Here is a 17,616-nt window from a genome sequence, read left to right on the forward strand (position 1 = left end):
AATCAATAAAGCAAGAAATGTGTATAACATTTGTCTAACTATAAAACAAAGAGAGAAAAAAAATCAAAGTGAGCCACATCTGGCTCATCTCTGTACTGGGCACATGAACTTCTTGCTGTCACCCTCAAGTAGACTATGAGTGATTATTTCCCAGAGTTAAGGCACTTCATGTTCCTCTGGTCCCCTCTCCCATTATTTTTTTTAATGTAGCTCCCACATATACTGGTTCCTCTTTAGTGTTTAAAGCCACTGAGAGTCACTAGTTCAGTTTACCTTGTTTTAAGCCCCAAGAAGCCAGTTTACTAAACTAACTGCGTTAAACTGTAATTGTGTTCCTGTAGCAAGACCAGGACTCCAGGCTTCTCAGGTGTTTGAAAACTTAGATATCACAAAACATGTGGTCATATTTTCCTGTCTCGGGATTATTTAGGTTTTACTGCAGAAATCCTCCATGTGAACGCCATGTCATAGATTTGGTCTGGTAGTCTTTATGATGCCCATCACCAATGGGTCTCAGTGGGTCTTTGCTCTGAGAACCACATCAGTGACTTCAAATAAAATCAGACAGTTCTCTTGCGAAGAGATCTACTCTTATGCAGTAAAGATCTAAAACTTGGTGCACGTTTTTCATAGACCCGGGCTTCTCTGTGACCCTGTGAGTCAGTGGCTGCCGTCTGAGGGTACAGAGGTGACAGACCCAAATCAATCACCCAAGCTCACAGTGCAGCTTTCTCGGGATCATGAGGCAGGGGCAGTTTCAAGAAAGAGAAAAGAATACAAAGGCTTGTGATTTTCATGCTGGAGACCGCCACTTCTGCCCAATTCTGTCTTTTTTAAGGAAGTCACAAGGCCACACCACATTCCAGAGTGAGAAAAGAGCCTGTGCATTTCATGGACAGGAGAACACTGCTTAAAAGGATCTGCTTAGAAGGAAAAGTGTAGAGTCATTTTTGAATAAGCTTACAGCATCTATCTATTAAGTCTACCTAATATAGCTTGTGGGACGCTCTTCAAGGAGTGCCAGACTTTGTATGTTATTAATGGCACCATGTCCTTGATGTGACAAACTGGGAATGGTACCGAGCTGAGCATCAGGACAGGGTCCAGCTCTTCTTTCCCACTAGACCAGGTATATTAGCTTGCTCCTGGATATAATAAATTACTGTAAATTCAGTGTCTTAAAACAACAAGGATTTATTATCTTATAATTCTGGAGGTCAGAGGTCCTAAATTAGTTTCAGTGGACTAAAACCAAGGTGTCAACAGGCCACCTGTGTTTCCTCTGGAAACTCCAGGATAAAATCCATTGCCTTCATCTTAACTCCTCCTATAGACACGTAGACATTCTTTAATGGGTGAGGAGAGGAGAGAGAGTATTTGCTGTGTGTGTATGTGTGTTAGTGGGTGGGGCTGGATTATATTCCTATGTGTGCACATGGGTGTTAAGGGCAGAAATTGGCACTGGGTGTTTTCCTCAATCTCTTCATACCTCATAGTTTGAGAGATATTTTTTTCCACTTAACCTGGAAATTACCAATTCAGCTTGGCTAGCTGGTCAGATAGCTCTGGGAATCCTTGGCTCTGTCCCTCTAGCACTAGACTTACAGGTTTACATTTCCATAACTGTAGCAAGAAGGATACTAAGCCCAAGCTCAGGCCCTTACATTAATATAGCAAGCACTCAACCAATGGAGTCACTTCTCCAACCTTTGCTTGAGTTGTTGATGATGATGACAATCATGATGAAGATGACGATGATGTTGATGATGATTTGATAGTATCTCTCACTGGAACCTTCTGGTTAGGCTATGCTAGCTGGCCAGTGACCACCGGGGGTGTCCAACATCCCCACTGCTGTGTTATACTCTTTTGATTTGTTTTGTTTTGTTTTAAATTGTTGGTTATAATTTGTCCTCTGGGAAATGGACACAGGTTCTTTTGCTTGTTTGCAAGGCAAGCTCTTGACCAAGGGATTGCCTCATACCTTCCGTTCTGTGATTCACACTTTCACTAAAGGCAGCAGTACAGCTTTCTGCCTTCTCTGAGTTGAGCTTCTCTCCTCAACGTGTATTTTGTTGTTGGTGGTGGTAGGTTTGGTCATTTGGTTTTATGTGTTTTTATTTATTTATTATTTGTCTCTATCACCACCCTGCCTTTCTTTCATAAAGAACTCTGTGATCACATTGAATATTCTTCCATCATCTATGGTCAGCATACAATCTCTAGATCTTTACCATGTTTGCAGAACTGACCTTACCAAGTAAAGAAATAGATTGCAAGTTCTACCAGTTTAGGACTTGGTCACTGTTGGGAGCCATACTTCAACCTACTGTGCTAAAGTCACCCTTCTGTCACTAGGGGCTCAACTGTGATCTGCTTCCTATTTCTAATTGGATCACAGTGATGCTCCTTCTCTATACATTGTTTCCTGGCTAATTTCCCAGGATGGTGACAAAACTGGGTTGTAATAGAAGGCATGGTGTGTGCAGAACCTGAAACATTCACTGCCTGTCCTCTGTAGGTAGACTCTACATTCTAATGCGCTAAGCATCTTAGAATTAGAACTGTATGGGCACTGATAGAACTTTATGAGAAATGAAGTCACCCCCCTTTCAACCTCCAATTTCAGAACACCTGGTAAATGGCCCCTTACCTGCTTCAAAATATGGAATTCAAAAGACCCATTGTCTCTTGCAGTAGCACATCTTGCCTTCAGCAGTTGTCATTGCACATCAGAGGCATGGTCTCCAATGGAAGGGATTGTGTCCTTCGTGTGAGTTTCTGTCTATTCTTTTGTCTGCCTCTGTAGCCATAGAGAAGAGATGCAATCTCTCTTCCATTTGAAAACACTCCTGTATCTCAATTACTTGCATGGTGATGTGGAGGGTCAGCAAAGGAGGAGACACTGGCTTCAGGTTCAGAACAAGTTCAGGGGGTTACGTTTTCCTGTAGATAACAGGCTTTCTTGCTGGGATCAGATGCCTTCGTTGCATGTCACTAGCATGGCCTATTTTATGAGTTCCTGATTTCAAGCCCGGAGGTTTTCTGAATCTGAGTCACTCACTTCTCCTAGGTAAGATGCTAGCACTCTTGCTTATTCCTTGGCAATCCTTGTACAATATGGCCTTGTACTCACAGTAACTTCATGACATCAGCCTATATCCTCCCACTACAAATCTAACTTCAGCTCCAAGAGAGTGCAGATGCTCTGGGAGGCTGTGACAAAGGAGAACTAAGAAGCTTGGGCGGCAAACGCAAGGCTATATATCTACCACAGGGGCAAAAGTGCTCAGCCTGCGGAAACCCACGCTGCTACAGAGGACACTCTAGGCACCACTACATCCTGCAACTGTGAGTCAGCTGAGTATTCCGCTGCCAGGAAACATGACTGAGGTCACCCAGGGAACAATTATACCAAACTAGCAAGGCTCACAAAAACTAAAGTGTCTTTACATCTAGTATCCACAGTTTGATGTTTCTGGTGTTCCATCCTAAGCCCAAGTCTCTCTTGGTGCTTCATTCAGTAAAACCTCAACCACACACAGGATACACAGTGTGTTGTATCCTGACGGTGTGTGAGCATGCAACAGTGTGTGTTATATCCTAACTGTGTGTGCCTGTGCAGCAGTGTGTGTTGTGTCCTGACTGTGTGACCATGCAACAGTGTATGATGTGTCCTTATTGTGTGTGACCATGCAGCAGTGTGTGTTATATCCTGACTGTGTGACCATGCAACAGTGTGTGTTGTATCCTTACTGTATGTGACCATGCAGCAGTGTGTGTTGTATCCTGACTGTGTGTGACCATACAGCAGTGTGTGTTGTGTCCTGACTGTGTGTGACCATGCAGCAGTATGTGTTGTATCCTGCCTGTGCTGAGCTGATGGTGGAATATGCTTATCCAAGCTCCTGAAATTGGCCTTGGCATCTCATTTTCTTTTCCTCATGGTCAACCATTCGAAAAGCCTCAGCGATTAGGAATCTCCTTTGTACTCTGTATTGAAAGATATCCTCACCCTCTCTGTTAGAGAATTAGAAGCCCAGGAATGGCTCTAGAGTCTTTGTTCCATTTCTTTCAAACTTTTGCTCATAATCCAGTTATTTACTGAAAACTTTTCAATTCTAAGCCCTTTCTGTTTGCTCATTTCCCAATACTGCCATCCACCGATGTCTTCTCCTCACCTGTGCAGCTTAGTGGGTCACCATTGTCCATGCTGATCCATGTTCCAAGCATTCTGATTGCAAGCCTGGGAGACATCTCAGTGGGTCAGAGTGCTTGTGGTACATCTGACTTAGCTTTCTGTTTCTAATATGAGAAACACCATGACCAAGAGCAAACGGGGATGGAGAAGTTTTATTTCACCTCTCAAATTATAGTCTGCCATCAGGGGAAGTCAGGGCAGGAACCAGGAAGGAGGCAGGAACCTGGAACAGAGGCCATGAAGAAACTCTGCTTACTGGCTTATAAGCAGTGCTTACTTTCTTAAAAACCCAGAGCTACCTGGCCAAGGCTGGCACTTTCCACTGTGATCTCAGGGCTCTCTGACCAGGACTGGCACCTCCTACAGTGATCTGCACCACACACACACACACACACACACACACACACACACACACACACACACACACACACATCACTTATTCATCAAAATTGTCCCACAGACTTACACAGGCGAATCTGATGGGGACATTTCCTCAATTGATGTTTCTTCTTCCCAAATGATTTAGGCTTGTGTCCAGTTGTCTGAAAAACAACCATGACACGGTGCAAGCATTCAGACCCATGTTATAGTTCCTCTGCTCCCATATAAAAGTTTGCACATGGCAGCACAGGGCTGTAATTGCAATATTTGGGGCAGACATAGGCAGATCCTGTAAGCTGCCTGGCCAGCCAGACTGGAGAAAGATGACAAGCTTCCAGTTCAATGAAAAACCCCATCTCAAAGGAATAAGGCAGAGAGTGGTAGAGGAGGATTGGCTTGTTTCTCTAACTTCTGCATGCATATACATGGATTTGTACAACCATAGACACTAACATCCATGCATGTTTCTGTCTCTGTCTCTGTCTCTGTCTCTCTGTCTCTCTGTCTCTCTGTCTCTCTGTCTCTCTCTCTCTCTCTCTCTCTCTCACACACACACAAACACACACACACACACACACACACACACACACACATCTACAAAGTCTAAATGGACTCAGTGCTATATATCAAATGCCCCTGTATTCTGATTGTGACCCATCATATGAGATGTGGAATTTTCCATTTGAGACATTGTGGACATTGTGGAAATCATTATGAAAAGTTTTAGATTTCACAACATTTCAGTCTTTGCATTTTCAGATTGCAGATGTTCAGTTGTTGCTCTCCCTAGGCCTTGCCCATACTTGTTCTTGATCCTGTGCCACACACACACACACATGCACACACACACACACACACACACACACACACACACTGCATGCATCCTTAACTATCAGCTTCTACTCTCATTTTTTCCTTCACAGTTGCCCATGCAATCCTTGAGGACAGGAGCAGCTCTAACACTCATTATGTTTTCAGTGCGAATTCCTACCCAAGAACATAACTGGGTCTCAGTGAAGGGTACTTAAGTCACTTCTTATGTCAGTCACTTTCATGGACTTGTGAGTTGAGGTCCCCAGCCAAAAACGGGTGATTTGTCTCCCTGTATCCCTTCAGACGAACTTCCCAGCAATATCCTGACTCCTGAAGCACAAGATCTTCATTATGAGTAATGTTTCTTCAATAACAATAATTAGCATGCTATTTGTATAACTAAAAGAAACCCCCAGGAAAGCACAATATAGGAGATTTGTCATTTAAGAGACAGAAGACAATTATCCCCTCAGTGTACCTGGTAAACAGTGATTTGCAGAGGGGGGTAACAGAATAGCAGCCATGTGCTGGCAGACAGGAACAGAGCCCCCCTCCTGTTTTGTTTATCATAATGAACTGGTCAATAAACATCACAAATTGTTTATCTATATAAATCTTGACAGATTACTCTTTATGAAATCCATTTAGCAACTGAGGTTTTCCCATAAGGATGAAAAATGAAGATTTTAAACAGATTGCGGGAGCAGCTCGGGCTGTGCCAGGAGAGTCTGTGCAATAAAGGTTTCTTTATATTAATATTACGAAAACCATTTATCCTGGCAAAATCAATATCACAATTCATCTTAGTTTGTTGCTTCTTTTCAAAGCCTAGGATGTCTTCTCCTTTATTGTGTCTAATTTTGTTTTAATAAATGTGAATTATATTTCATTTGGTTGATACTCCAAGGAGGGGCATTAGAAAAACTGCTCTCAAACTTGTGGCTTATTTGCTAAAGAGTCTTTGAAATGTTTGAAATTGTATTTGAGTGGCTGAGAAATTTATAGGAATCATTTCATTTAAGCCTTAATTACAGCATTATCCTCTGTGTCCTTTGGGCTGGAAGCAAACTGTAATATTCTAGAAATCTGCTCTGATGAACTTCACTTAAGGAAAATTCTCACTAACTGAAACTAAGCAATTATAACAAGTTGGATATGTTTGATACAACAGTGGCTGGAAGAGGAGACAATAAAACCAGGAATAGATTCATTTAATTACTCAAAACATTGCTTGCTTTCCTAAGAAGTGATTTATTTATTCCATTTGGATTTGGAACTTAATATCCCACGGATATTGACACAGCCAACTCTGAGCTGTGTGGATAGCAGTCAGCTGGAAGGAAATGGAGCATCATCAAGGGATGGAATTATGTTACACACTGCAAGCCATTACTCTAACTGCACTGTATGTAAAGTAAGTGTGATTGTCCCCCGAGTGCATGGCAATAAAGGCTGAAACACTCAAGAGACACTTACTTATGAGTGGTATGTATAGAAAGTAATATTTATGTATAGGAAGAGTCAGGCGGGGAGAGCTGCCTCTTACCGCTCAGGCCACGAGTACTATACTGAAGCCTACAAACAACATACTCTGAGTGTTGTTCATCACATAATGAACTAAGAACAAATCTGGCATCTCTTTGCGTCTATGATTCTGTTTTAATTCCAGTGTATAATTTTTTCATTTCTAATACTTTGTCTGAAAAAAAAAACACACATGAATTGGGGATGAAATTCTAGTGCACATGTCCAGATAAAGACCATCAGTGTTGTTTGTAGGGAGAAAGTCCTTTTATCAGAACCATGAAAAGGGCAACTATGGTAGTGTTGCTTTCAGGAGAAAACGTATTTTATTCCCCATGGTGGATTCGTCCATTAAACAAATTTTCAGCTTATTTTGCAGCTTTAGCTTTTATCAGTCTTTTTTTAGGGTGTTGAATGATTACCCAAGAGATCACACCATAAAATTTGCAGTAGGGTGAAGTCACCATGTCCACCAGTTCCTCTATAGAATAAACAAAGGAATCTATTTAGCATGCTTTCAATGTACCACATGGGAAGTCCCTGCGAAACAGTCTTCATGAGCCGCTTTTCCATCTCTCATCTTTATAATGCCCAGACTGCTTAGCCTAAGGAATTGCCACAGGGAAACCATGCACACAAACTATTCACCCTGAACAGAATGAAGCCTCCCCTCTCTCTCACTGCTGAAAGCTAGTACCGCCAATATTGCAGATGACTCTAGGTCTAAGAGCTTGTGGGTTGCACTGAAAATCCCGCATTGTCCCATAACCTTCGTGTCTTCACAGAGATCTGGGGAACTGTCATTTCTCCAGTCTTATCTGGGTAAATGATGGTTAATGCTAATTGTCCCGCTGACAGAATCTGATATCTCCTGGGAGATGGGACTATGCAGATTGTGCTGATGTGTTCCTTGAGACGGGAAGGCCTGCCTGTTGTGGGTGGCACCATTCCCTAGGTGGGATCCTGAGTTCGTAATGGAGAAACAGCTGGGCAGCAGCAAGCATCTGCTTTCTAGATGTGTTGTGGTATGACTTCCCGCTTTACGATCTTGCATCTTGACTTCCTAGTCATGATGAACAATCCCCTTCAACTGGGGGCCAGATTCAACTGCTTCTCTTTTAAGGTGATATTGTTGGCCCATCTCCCAAGAGATTCCAGATTCTGACAACAGGACAATTAGCACTAACCATCATTTACCCATATGAGCCTGGAGAAAAGGCAGTTACCCCGATCTCTGCAAAGGGGCTAATGTTATAGGACAATCGGGCATTTTTATCACAGAAACAAGCAATAACTGAAACCAAATCAGTGCCCAGAATATAAATGCAACCCATACAAAGCACCCGCAATAATTATAATCTATCTAAATATGTCAGCAAAATTTAGCCTTTATAGAACTAAATATAGAATTTGAAGAGTTTTAGGGAGAGCAGTGGCTCATTCTTAGTTACTTTGCTGTAACTGGATATTTAAATTAAAAGTACTTCTGTGAGTACCTAATTTAAACATTTAGCTGACAGCAAAGCTTGTAAGTAAACACAATTTTCATTGTACTACATAGTTCATAGTATTAAGGTCAATGGTGACAATGCTTCATGACATATAAAAGCTGTTGGGAGGGGTCGTTTAGACAAAGCTTCATGTAGCTCAGACTACTACCAAAGTCACCATGTCGCTAGGAACTCCTCTTGAAAGTCCTCCCTTTGACTCACACATTCTGGGATTGCAGGAGTCTACCATCATGCCTGGCTAAAGTGTAATTCACACCTGTGTGTGTGTGTGTGTGTGTGTGTGTGTGTGTGTGTGTGTGTGTGTGTGTATACATGCATGCATGCCTGCCTGTCTGTCTGTCTGTCTATGTATAGAGGCATGTGTACAACTCTCCTAGTTACTCTCTACGTTACATTCTGAGATCAAATCTCACATTGAAACTTGAGTTCACCAATTCTTCTAGACTTCCTGTGTGACAAACACACAAAGACCTTTCTGTCCCCATAGTTGAATGCTAATAGCCTAACCAACACTTGCCACCTAGTCTGCTTTTCACATGGGCATTGGGGATCCAAGCTCAAGTTCCCATGCTTGCTCCTTGTCAAATTCTTTACCAACTGAGCCATCTCCCTAGGCCTCATCTTAGGCCATTAATCCATGAGCATCAACAACAAAATCTTCCCATGGATCTAAGTGTGGGCAACATTTTGATAAAGATCTGTTCTGTATTGTTTTACCGTGTGCTTGTGCGGTTCAAGCATCCTTTCCAATGCGTTGGCAAAAGCAAGCTGTGTTCAACCACAATGTTATTGATAGGTATGACATGTCATATGAATTATTAACTAAAGCACTCTTCTGACTCTCCATCTGTGTCTTCAGATGCCGGCCTTGTCGCTGTCATGTAGCAGGAGCCTCGAACGGAACTTGCGATGCAGTCACAGGCCAGTGTTTCTGCAAAGAGTTTGTCACTGGTTCAAAATGTGACATTTGTGTTCCTGGTGCAAGCCACTTGGACGTCAACAATGTATTAGGCTGCAGCAAAAGTAAGTCCACTGGCCCATTGCCAGCATGTGAGTCACCGGGACCTGGGAGGAAGATCTCAATGCTTTCTGCCATTAGAAGTCATTTAAAAGATGTGGGCAGAGTATGAAGAATTAAACTAAGGCAGGTCTGTTAACTGCACTAAAGGGAATCTGTGAGCTTCTCCCTAACTAAAGAATTAACATTTCTTAGGTGAGTATTCTGGTAGTAAAACATTGGCAGCAGTTTGTTGGAATAAAGTCACTAACAAAGGAGAAAAACAATTCTAGTTTTCTCCAGACAGGGAGGCTTTTTTCTTTCAGAATATCAACATTTACTGTTAAAATCATGATGTTTCTATTTAAACAAAAATAATCATTCACCCTAGTTTACCAACGTATTTCCATGTAATTCACTATAACAAATAGATTTGTTATTTATTATGCATTTCATGTTCTTCTATGATCAGTTTTATGAACATTTTCTAATGTTTTATTAACATTATAATTTAATAGTTATTATTTTCACAGCATACTGAGCTCTTTAATTGATATTCTGTTCTTGCTACTTTCTTCCTAATATTAGTCATGAGTCTGCATCACACATTTATAATTTTAATTATTTTCTACAAATATGACATTTTAGTGTCTTTTGACTTTGTAGCACTCTGCAGTGTCCCAAATTGACCACTGAAGGTCACCTGCAGTCCTTCACTTTATAGCTATATTATATAGTCACGACTTTATAAATATGCTATCTAGTCATAGTCATATATAAACTTCTGTGTTTCCTCTAAGACTATATAACCATACTTTCCCAGAATTCCTAAACAATGGCTCCTGGTAACATATGATAGTGGCCATCCACAGCATGCTGTGCTGTGCAGTGCATATTGTCCTTGTGCAATTGTTGGTTTGTCAAGAGTCAAAATACTAGGAAATTCCCTGCATGATGATGTCTCAGCCAGTTTGTTTCTCTGGAACAATGACTTACATGGAACTCCACTTTCTATATTTAAAGGATTTGGGGAAGGGTAGAAAAGGACAACAGATGGGGAAAACAGGAAGGTGGAGAGACCTGGGAATAGTGGGCACCATAACTTGCTTTTCTATGCTCATAAAAGCCAGTGAGAACAGCCAGTGTCACAGGAATGAGAGGTGACTGACGGACATTAGTGTGGTAGCTGTTATTAAAACCGGGAGCTGTTTGCCTAAGCGTAACAGGTAGTCTGGAGGTTTTCCTGGAAATTCTAAGTGGCTCGTGGTGTCCCTCACATTGGTTATCACTATGGAATTATCACCATGATGTTATTTCCTATTTCCTGGAAACATACTGATGACATTTGTGACTAGTTGGGAGTGAGACAGGGATTGAGTCCTGGGATCTGAATTCCAGTTGTAGCAGGATTGTATATACTAAAAGTAGTAAGGCCCTCTCTGGACAGGAAGTGCCCATGGCGCCCTGGGATCTAACTTCTGGTTGCAGCAGATTGCATAAAATGAAAGTAGTAATGTCCTCTCTGGCTTTCCGTTTCTCTCCCGTCCATGTCTCTTTTTTCCTGTTGCTTAATTTATCCTTTCAAGAGCTAGTCACCTCTGTAAATCAGAGAGACAGAAGAAAATTGGTGATTAAATGGTTGTTTTTATGTCACTTCCTAGTGAATCATAGCTTGTTCTAAACTTTTATTTGTGAACTTAAACAAAACTATATATGTGCAAATGCATATATTCATATTTTAGAGCCACTCACAGTTCACTTGTATTTAGGGATATTAACCTGAAAATAAAATCAAGTAAACATTTTTTTATAACTTTATGAAAACAGAGATTTAGGAATGCTGCAACCAGAAGGGATATGAGACCAATATCCTGTAAAGTATGTGATATCTCAAGGAGAGTCCAAGCATGAGTGCTCACCACGCTGCTTGCAGTGGTGTCAGGATGTCTGACACTTTTCATTGACACAGTTTTGAGCTTTGGACCACATCCCTGAAGCAAGTCCATTCCCTCACCAAATTCTGGTAAAGCTAATGGGAGTGTCCCAGGAATCAGGAAAATGAATGTATGGTGCAACATCTCATGGTTCCTCCAAGAGCTCTTCCAGCTTATAAGGAATATTATATACAAAATAAATATGAATACACACATATATTATTTATAGTTTATTTTTAACATCATCAAACAGAGAGAGATTCCCTTTATTTTTTCGTGATCCCATTATCTGCTTCTTCTCTGTCAACAGAATGCAGAGCTCAGGGTCAGAGTGTTGTCTTGTTTCTACTTTTTCCTACAAAAGAAAGAAAGAGAAAGAAAGAAAGAAAGAAAGAAGAAAGGAAAGAGAAAGAAAGAAAGGAAAGAGAGATGGAAGAGGAAGGAAGGAAGGAAGGAGGGAGGGAAAGGGAGAGATGAGAGAGGAAGGAGGGGAAGAGAGAGAGAGAGAGAGAGAGAGAGAGAGAGAGAGGAGAGAGAGAGAATCATTTTAGTAGAAGTACTATGTAGAATTCCTCAGTCAGGCCCCATGAGCACAGAGCATGCTCCCTATTAATCCCCCCCCAAACCTTCTAGAGGAGACAAAGCTAGTGGGAGGGAGAGTATGGCTCTTCATAAGACAGGGTCTTCCATAAGAGGGAGGGCTTTTCATCAAATATTTCATTTCCATCCAATCATTGGAATAGCTGAATCAGGCCCAGTTAGGAGCAATGTCTTGTCTTGTACTTCATTAGGATCCTGAGGCTCTTTTTTTACTTGAATAAAACTCCCATAAAAATCTATGGAACTCCTAGCAGCCATCACTGGTATGTTTGAAAAATAGAATTGTATATTGTATAATAAAATATAATTATCTATATTGTCCATAGGCTTCCAAAAATTCTGTCACTAGAATTATATCAGGTTATAGTCACACCACATATTAAAGCAATACATTTAAAATACATCCTATAAATGCCCTTTGATGGTTCCCATTTTCTCTTTTGCTTCTTTAGAATTTGCATGTAGTATTAAAATCTCAAGTATCCAAATGTCTATAAAGGAATGATTATCCCTGAAGCATGTTGGAGTCAGACATGGTGATGCTTGTCTGTCACACTTGGTAACAAGGCAGAAAGGTTGTGATCTCAAGTCCTGTTGCCGAAGCAGTTTTAATATTTTGGGAATTAATATACTTGTGAAAGTCTTGAGATATATATATATATATATATATATATATATATATATATATATATATATATATATGATCAAAGGGGTGCTATTTATTGAGTATTTATAATAGTGCACACATATTCTTATAAACATGTTCACACACAGAAGCTAATATCACACACACACACACACACACACACACACACACGCGCGTGTGCACACTTTCTCCTCAAGATGATCCTCAGAGATGGGTTGATCATGTTCTTACTGTAAATGAAGAAAGGCTCAGCATCCAATTCATATTTGAATACATTCATGGGCCTAGCAAAATTACTAGGCTTGGACTTAAGCATCAGACTCCCCAAGAGAAGGACCCTGTGACACTGGTGAGTTCATTCTTTAAAAAGGAGAATCTGCATTTTTGACCTGTGTGGTTTTCTATAATTATTGTACCTACTGCAAACAAAAGCTTTGTTGATGCAGGGCAACAGGTACACTAATCTCTAGCTACAAGGAAGTTTTCAGAATGCAGTTTGCAATTATGTTGGTTTAGTAAAATGGAAGGAGGTTGGTTCTCCTCTAAGAATTATGACCTCATATCTCTGAAAATCCCAGCTCTGTTCACCCGACACTGGCTTATAAGCCTCTCCACGCCCAGCTCAATCTCTTCAGGATGACTGCTTATTTTCAAAGTTACACATTGGTTGGCATCTAAGAACTTAGAACTTATGAGTATTCACTTTTCTCAGAACGGAACAAAGTAGATGTGGACACAGGAACTCTCATGGAAACTGGAGTTTGTGTGTAGCTTCTCTGTTTCTTCTAGCAGCTTTGATATGTGCCAGATGCATGTGTTATGTGAACAGCCCCTCATGGCACCCTGTGTCCCCTGGGCACTGAGTTTCTCCAGGGGTCTTCCACGGCTGACATTACCTTTTATGTTCTCATTGTTGCTTCTTTTGTCGATGAAACTCAGGCCCTGACACTCAGCTACACCACACACTTTCATAATGCATTCTAAGAGGTTTACGTATGGCCTCGCTGACTCTATTGGGGAGAGCTCAAGGCAGCTTCCACCTGGTTCCCTTGGATTTCACTGTGGTAATTTTCCCCTTGGGTAACGGTAATCTGTGACTTCTGTCACAATAAATCATAGTCAGGAATAGGATCCCACAGTGGGCCTGCGAATCTCCTAGGAAAGTGTAAACCCTAGGGTCCGGAGTAGCCTAGAGAACATCTCTCATACATAACAAGAGTTTACTCTTACCATAACTTGAGTCACTAAACCTTTTAGAAGAACAGTGCTCTGATCATTCTTTCCTGTGCTGCACATATTTTGAATGCAATAACTCTTTTTATCTTGAGACCCTGAAAGATTCATCAGATAGCTTCAGACATTTCATAGAACATCGCTGTAGCTACTTCAATGGTCTCAGTTCTTTACACCTTTCCTGAAAGTACCTCTTGATGAAAGGACTGGTGGGTTTAAAGTCAGATCACTCAATGGTACATACTATTATCTCATTCAGTGGGAAGCCATATCAGGTCTCCTTGCTCAAAGTGGATGGAGTTTGGTAGCTGCCTTCTCAGATTTCTTTTTTCTTCTGTGTCTTCTGGGTATTCTGGGAGAATAATAAAGCTTACGCTCAAATATTAGGAAGATTGATGTAGAAGAGAGGAAAATCACCAATGGCAAAATATAGGGTTTCTTGACTTCATTTCTATATTGTGCTGAGCTTGGATGAGCGTCCTATATGCAGAGAAAGCAATCTAAACACAAAAGCACTTTTCACAAGTATTGGTCAAGTCACATAAGGATTCACATTTAATTGACAATGTTTAGGTTTTGACATCCATATCTTTTTATGTCAGCAACACAGTCCTTGAAAATATGCCCTTCAAAGTAAAATAAGAACTTATGTTTAGTAGAATGGAAAGTTCCATCTTCAGAGTCAAAGAATTGCTATAATTTAAATTCAAATTCAAATTCAAATATTTAATTTAATGTCAAATTTCAAGGGAATCTGCCAATTTTTAAATTCAATGGAAAAATAAACGTGATGAATCCTTGAGTTACATTTTTTAAACTAAGGTGCAGGGATGTTTAAACATTCAGGGTTTCTCCCTTAACCCTATTTCTGTCAGCTTCTCTGCCCCACAAGTGTATTTTATGCTTGTAGGATAAAAAGCTTTGTCTTAAAGAATTGGTGATGCATATCCTTGTTTATTAATGTCTTGGTAAACCACATGTCATCTTGAAAAAAGTGTCCCTGAATCAGAAGGGCTGCTCGGCTGTGTATCTCACTTCAGCCTCCTAGTGTGTTTATCGATTGCTTTTGTAAATAAATGCTCTCTCTGTTGTAATTTAGCTCCATCCCAGCAACCTCCACCCAGAGGATGGGTTCAAAGTTCTTCTGCCATTAATGTCTCCTGGAGTCCACCTGAGTTCCCCAATGCCCAGTGGCTTACATACACTCTGTTCAGGGATGGCTCTGAGATCTACACAACCGAAGATCAACATCCGTACTGTAAGTTCTAGGATTTGGTGATGGAAATATGCAATATTCTAAGAATAAATACAAGTTAAATTCCCTGATAGTGAGGGTAAACAAAGAGCATCTCAGGCAGGAAGAATGACAAATCTCACAAGGAAGCAAGTATACTATGAAACTATGATGCTTTATGTTTGATAAGATGATTACCAAAATCTCCGAGAGGAGAGCAGTGGCTCAACCCAGCAGGATTGGTACATGAAGCCTGAACCACTCGTGAGCTTCAGAGTGTTGGTATTGGCTCAAGGGTACAGCCTCTGGCACACAGCAGATTGTTAAAATATATAGATATCTTTCATTCATATTAATAATCACTGCAGTCATCATACTTGCCATGGACCTTTTCTCTCAAATTGAAAGCTGTAAATGAAGATAAAAAATCCTATGTCCATACCTATATGGTTTGTAGTCTTTAAATGTTGGAAATTCTGTGACATTCAACAGTCTTGCAGTGTGGTATCTATAGAGCATAATCAAAACCTGGTACACTGTTAAATATGCTAGAGGCTATGAAAAATATATCTATGCAAATCAATAAAGGAAAACTGTGGCATTGTGGCTGAAGAAATGAAAAGGTATGAAAGCATATGAATTGTTATGTTTCAGTTTACAACTATGTTATGTTCCATTTTTTACACTCCATAGTCCATTCCTTGCCCCTCCCCATCCACCCTTCGACTGCTCCACATCCCACACCTCCTCCCCACCTTACCCTGTCTCCACATGGATATCTCTACTCCCCACTCCACCTGATCTCTAAACTCCCCAGGGCCTCCAGTCTCTTGAGGGTTAGTAACATCATCTCTGAATGAACACAGACCCATCTGTCATGGGGTCTATTATGACTGCGAAAGACCCAAGGAGCAGCTGAAAGAGTCAAATGCAGTAATTTGCACCCAACCAATGGACAGAAACAGCTGAGCAAGAATTTTTACCTGCTGGGCCATCTCACATGGCCTCCACTTTATATGTAGCATGGATAACCAGCCTTAAAATGCGTGTAAATCTAAGTTAAGGGGCTAAACTTTGAGTTTACCATACCAGCTGACCTCAAAGCTCCCGACTACATGACAGACACTTTATCCATTACATCAGCAGATGCCATTCCAAATCTGTTGCAAATGACTTGCCCCTTCGTGCCCTTCAACTTTGCCTTTACTCTACATACCCCTTCCAGTTTCTAGCCTTCCGTGACGTTAATGGAAATTCTAAACTCCATGATACAGATTGGGATGGGAAGCAAACATCTGCCTGCATCTGCCACGTTGGCAAAGCATCCAAAAAACCTGCTACTAAAATGTCTATTTTCTTCCAAAAGTCAGCAGGACCCAGGTGTTCTGAAACTTCAACTTTTGTGACAGAGGAAGAGGGGAGTTATAAAAATATTGAAAATGGTTTCTGACTTGACAGGACCACTGGTTGAATTACCTCTGAAGATGCAGCTGCACTGGCTCTATTTCCCGAGCAGCTTTGAAGTAAATTTGAGCCCATCAGTGGTTCATTCAGTCTGTGTTTCTTCTCATAGTAGCATACTGCAATCTGTTTGATAAAAATGGTATATAGGAACACAGCATCATGGTTTTTTTACATGATTGTACTAACGGAATCCAAACAATGATTTCTTGCATAGTAAATATCCACTCATTCGCTAATCAGACATTTCTGTAATCCTATTAAATGAAGTGCTATTTTCCAAAACCTTACTCTGCGCTAAAAATGCCACATCTGGCATTTGTTGACAAGCCCCCCCACCCATAATTAATGATGTGAAAGTTAGCTGCATGATGGCTTTTGAGCAGTGGGGACAATCCGTGAGTCCGGTCAGAACTTCCCAGCTTTCTAATAATACCCGGGTGTTTATTGCGCCAGCGTCAGTGCCAGGGTAGCATGAATAACGTGGAAAGGAAACACTGTTTCTCTTCAGCTGAATGAGCAGGAATCTGTGGGCTAAATGAAGGCAGTTAGAATTGTAGGTGGAGAATCACTGAACTTTTCAAAGAAAATTAATAGTGTTGTCTTCTAAGTAAGTTTGATCATTTAGTTCAGGCCATTATAGAATTCTTCATTACTATAGAAACTTCCTCTGGCTAGCCTAGAGTCCTGTGGGATGTCTTGGGCAGTATTTTCTTGTCATCCTCATACACCTATAGAGATATTACGATCTTTAAAGCTTTTGAATGACTTCTCTTTGGTAATAACACACTGTATTAGTTGACATTAAAATCAACCACCAGCTACACTCATTACATGAGATAATTTGAAAGTTTCTGAATACTAGTAGTAACTGAATTATAGTATATTCAGTGACTTCCTAAATAAAATGTAACTGATAGACACCCAAATGCTGCCAATAGAGTTTGTAATTGAGTTAGCTCTTTGGTTTTATATTTTATTTTTCATAGATTTTTTTGTTTCTATTTTTTGAGAGTTAGTTTATGCTGTGTGCATATGTTTATATACATTATGTGTGTGTTGGTTATATATATATATATAT

At 40.6% G+C, this 17,616-nt stretch overlaps 1 protein-coding gene across 1 annotated transcript in view; it reads left to right on the plus strand.

Moving 5' to 3' along the window:
• The window catches only part of Ush2a (usherin), a 678,886-nt gene that overhangs the window by 148,304 nt on the left and 512,966 nt on the right, over nt 1–17,616 (plus strand). The window contains exons 14-15 of the mRNA XM_021198607.1: nt 9,290–9,453; nt 14,940–15,098. Of these exons, the coding sequence (XP_021054266.1) occupies nt 9,290–9,453; nt 14,940–15,098 (323 nt within the window). The remainder of the gene's footprint in view (nt 1–9,289; nt 9,454–14,939; nt 15,099–17,616) is intronic.

This window comes from Mus pahari, chromosome 5 (genome assembly GCF_900095145.1).
Source record: "Mus pahari chromosome 5, PAHARI_EIJ_v1.1, whole genome shotgun sequence".
NCBI lineage: Eukaryota > Metazoa > Chordata > Mammalia > Rodentia > Muridae > Mus > Mus pahari.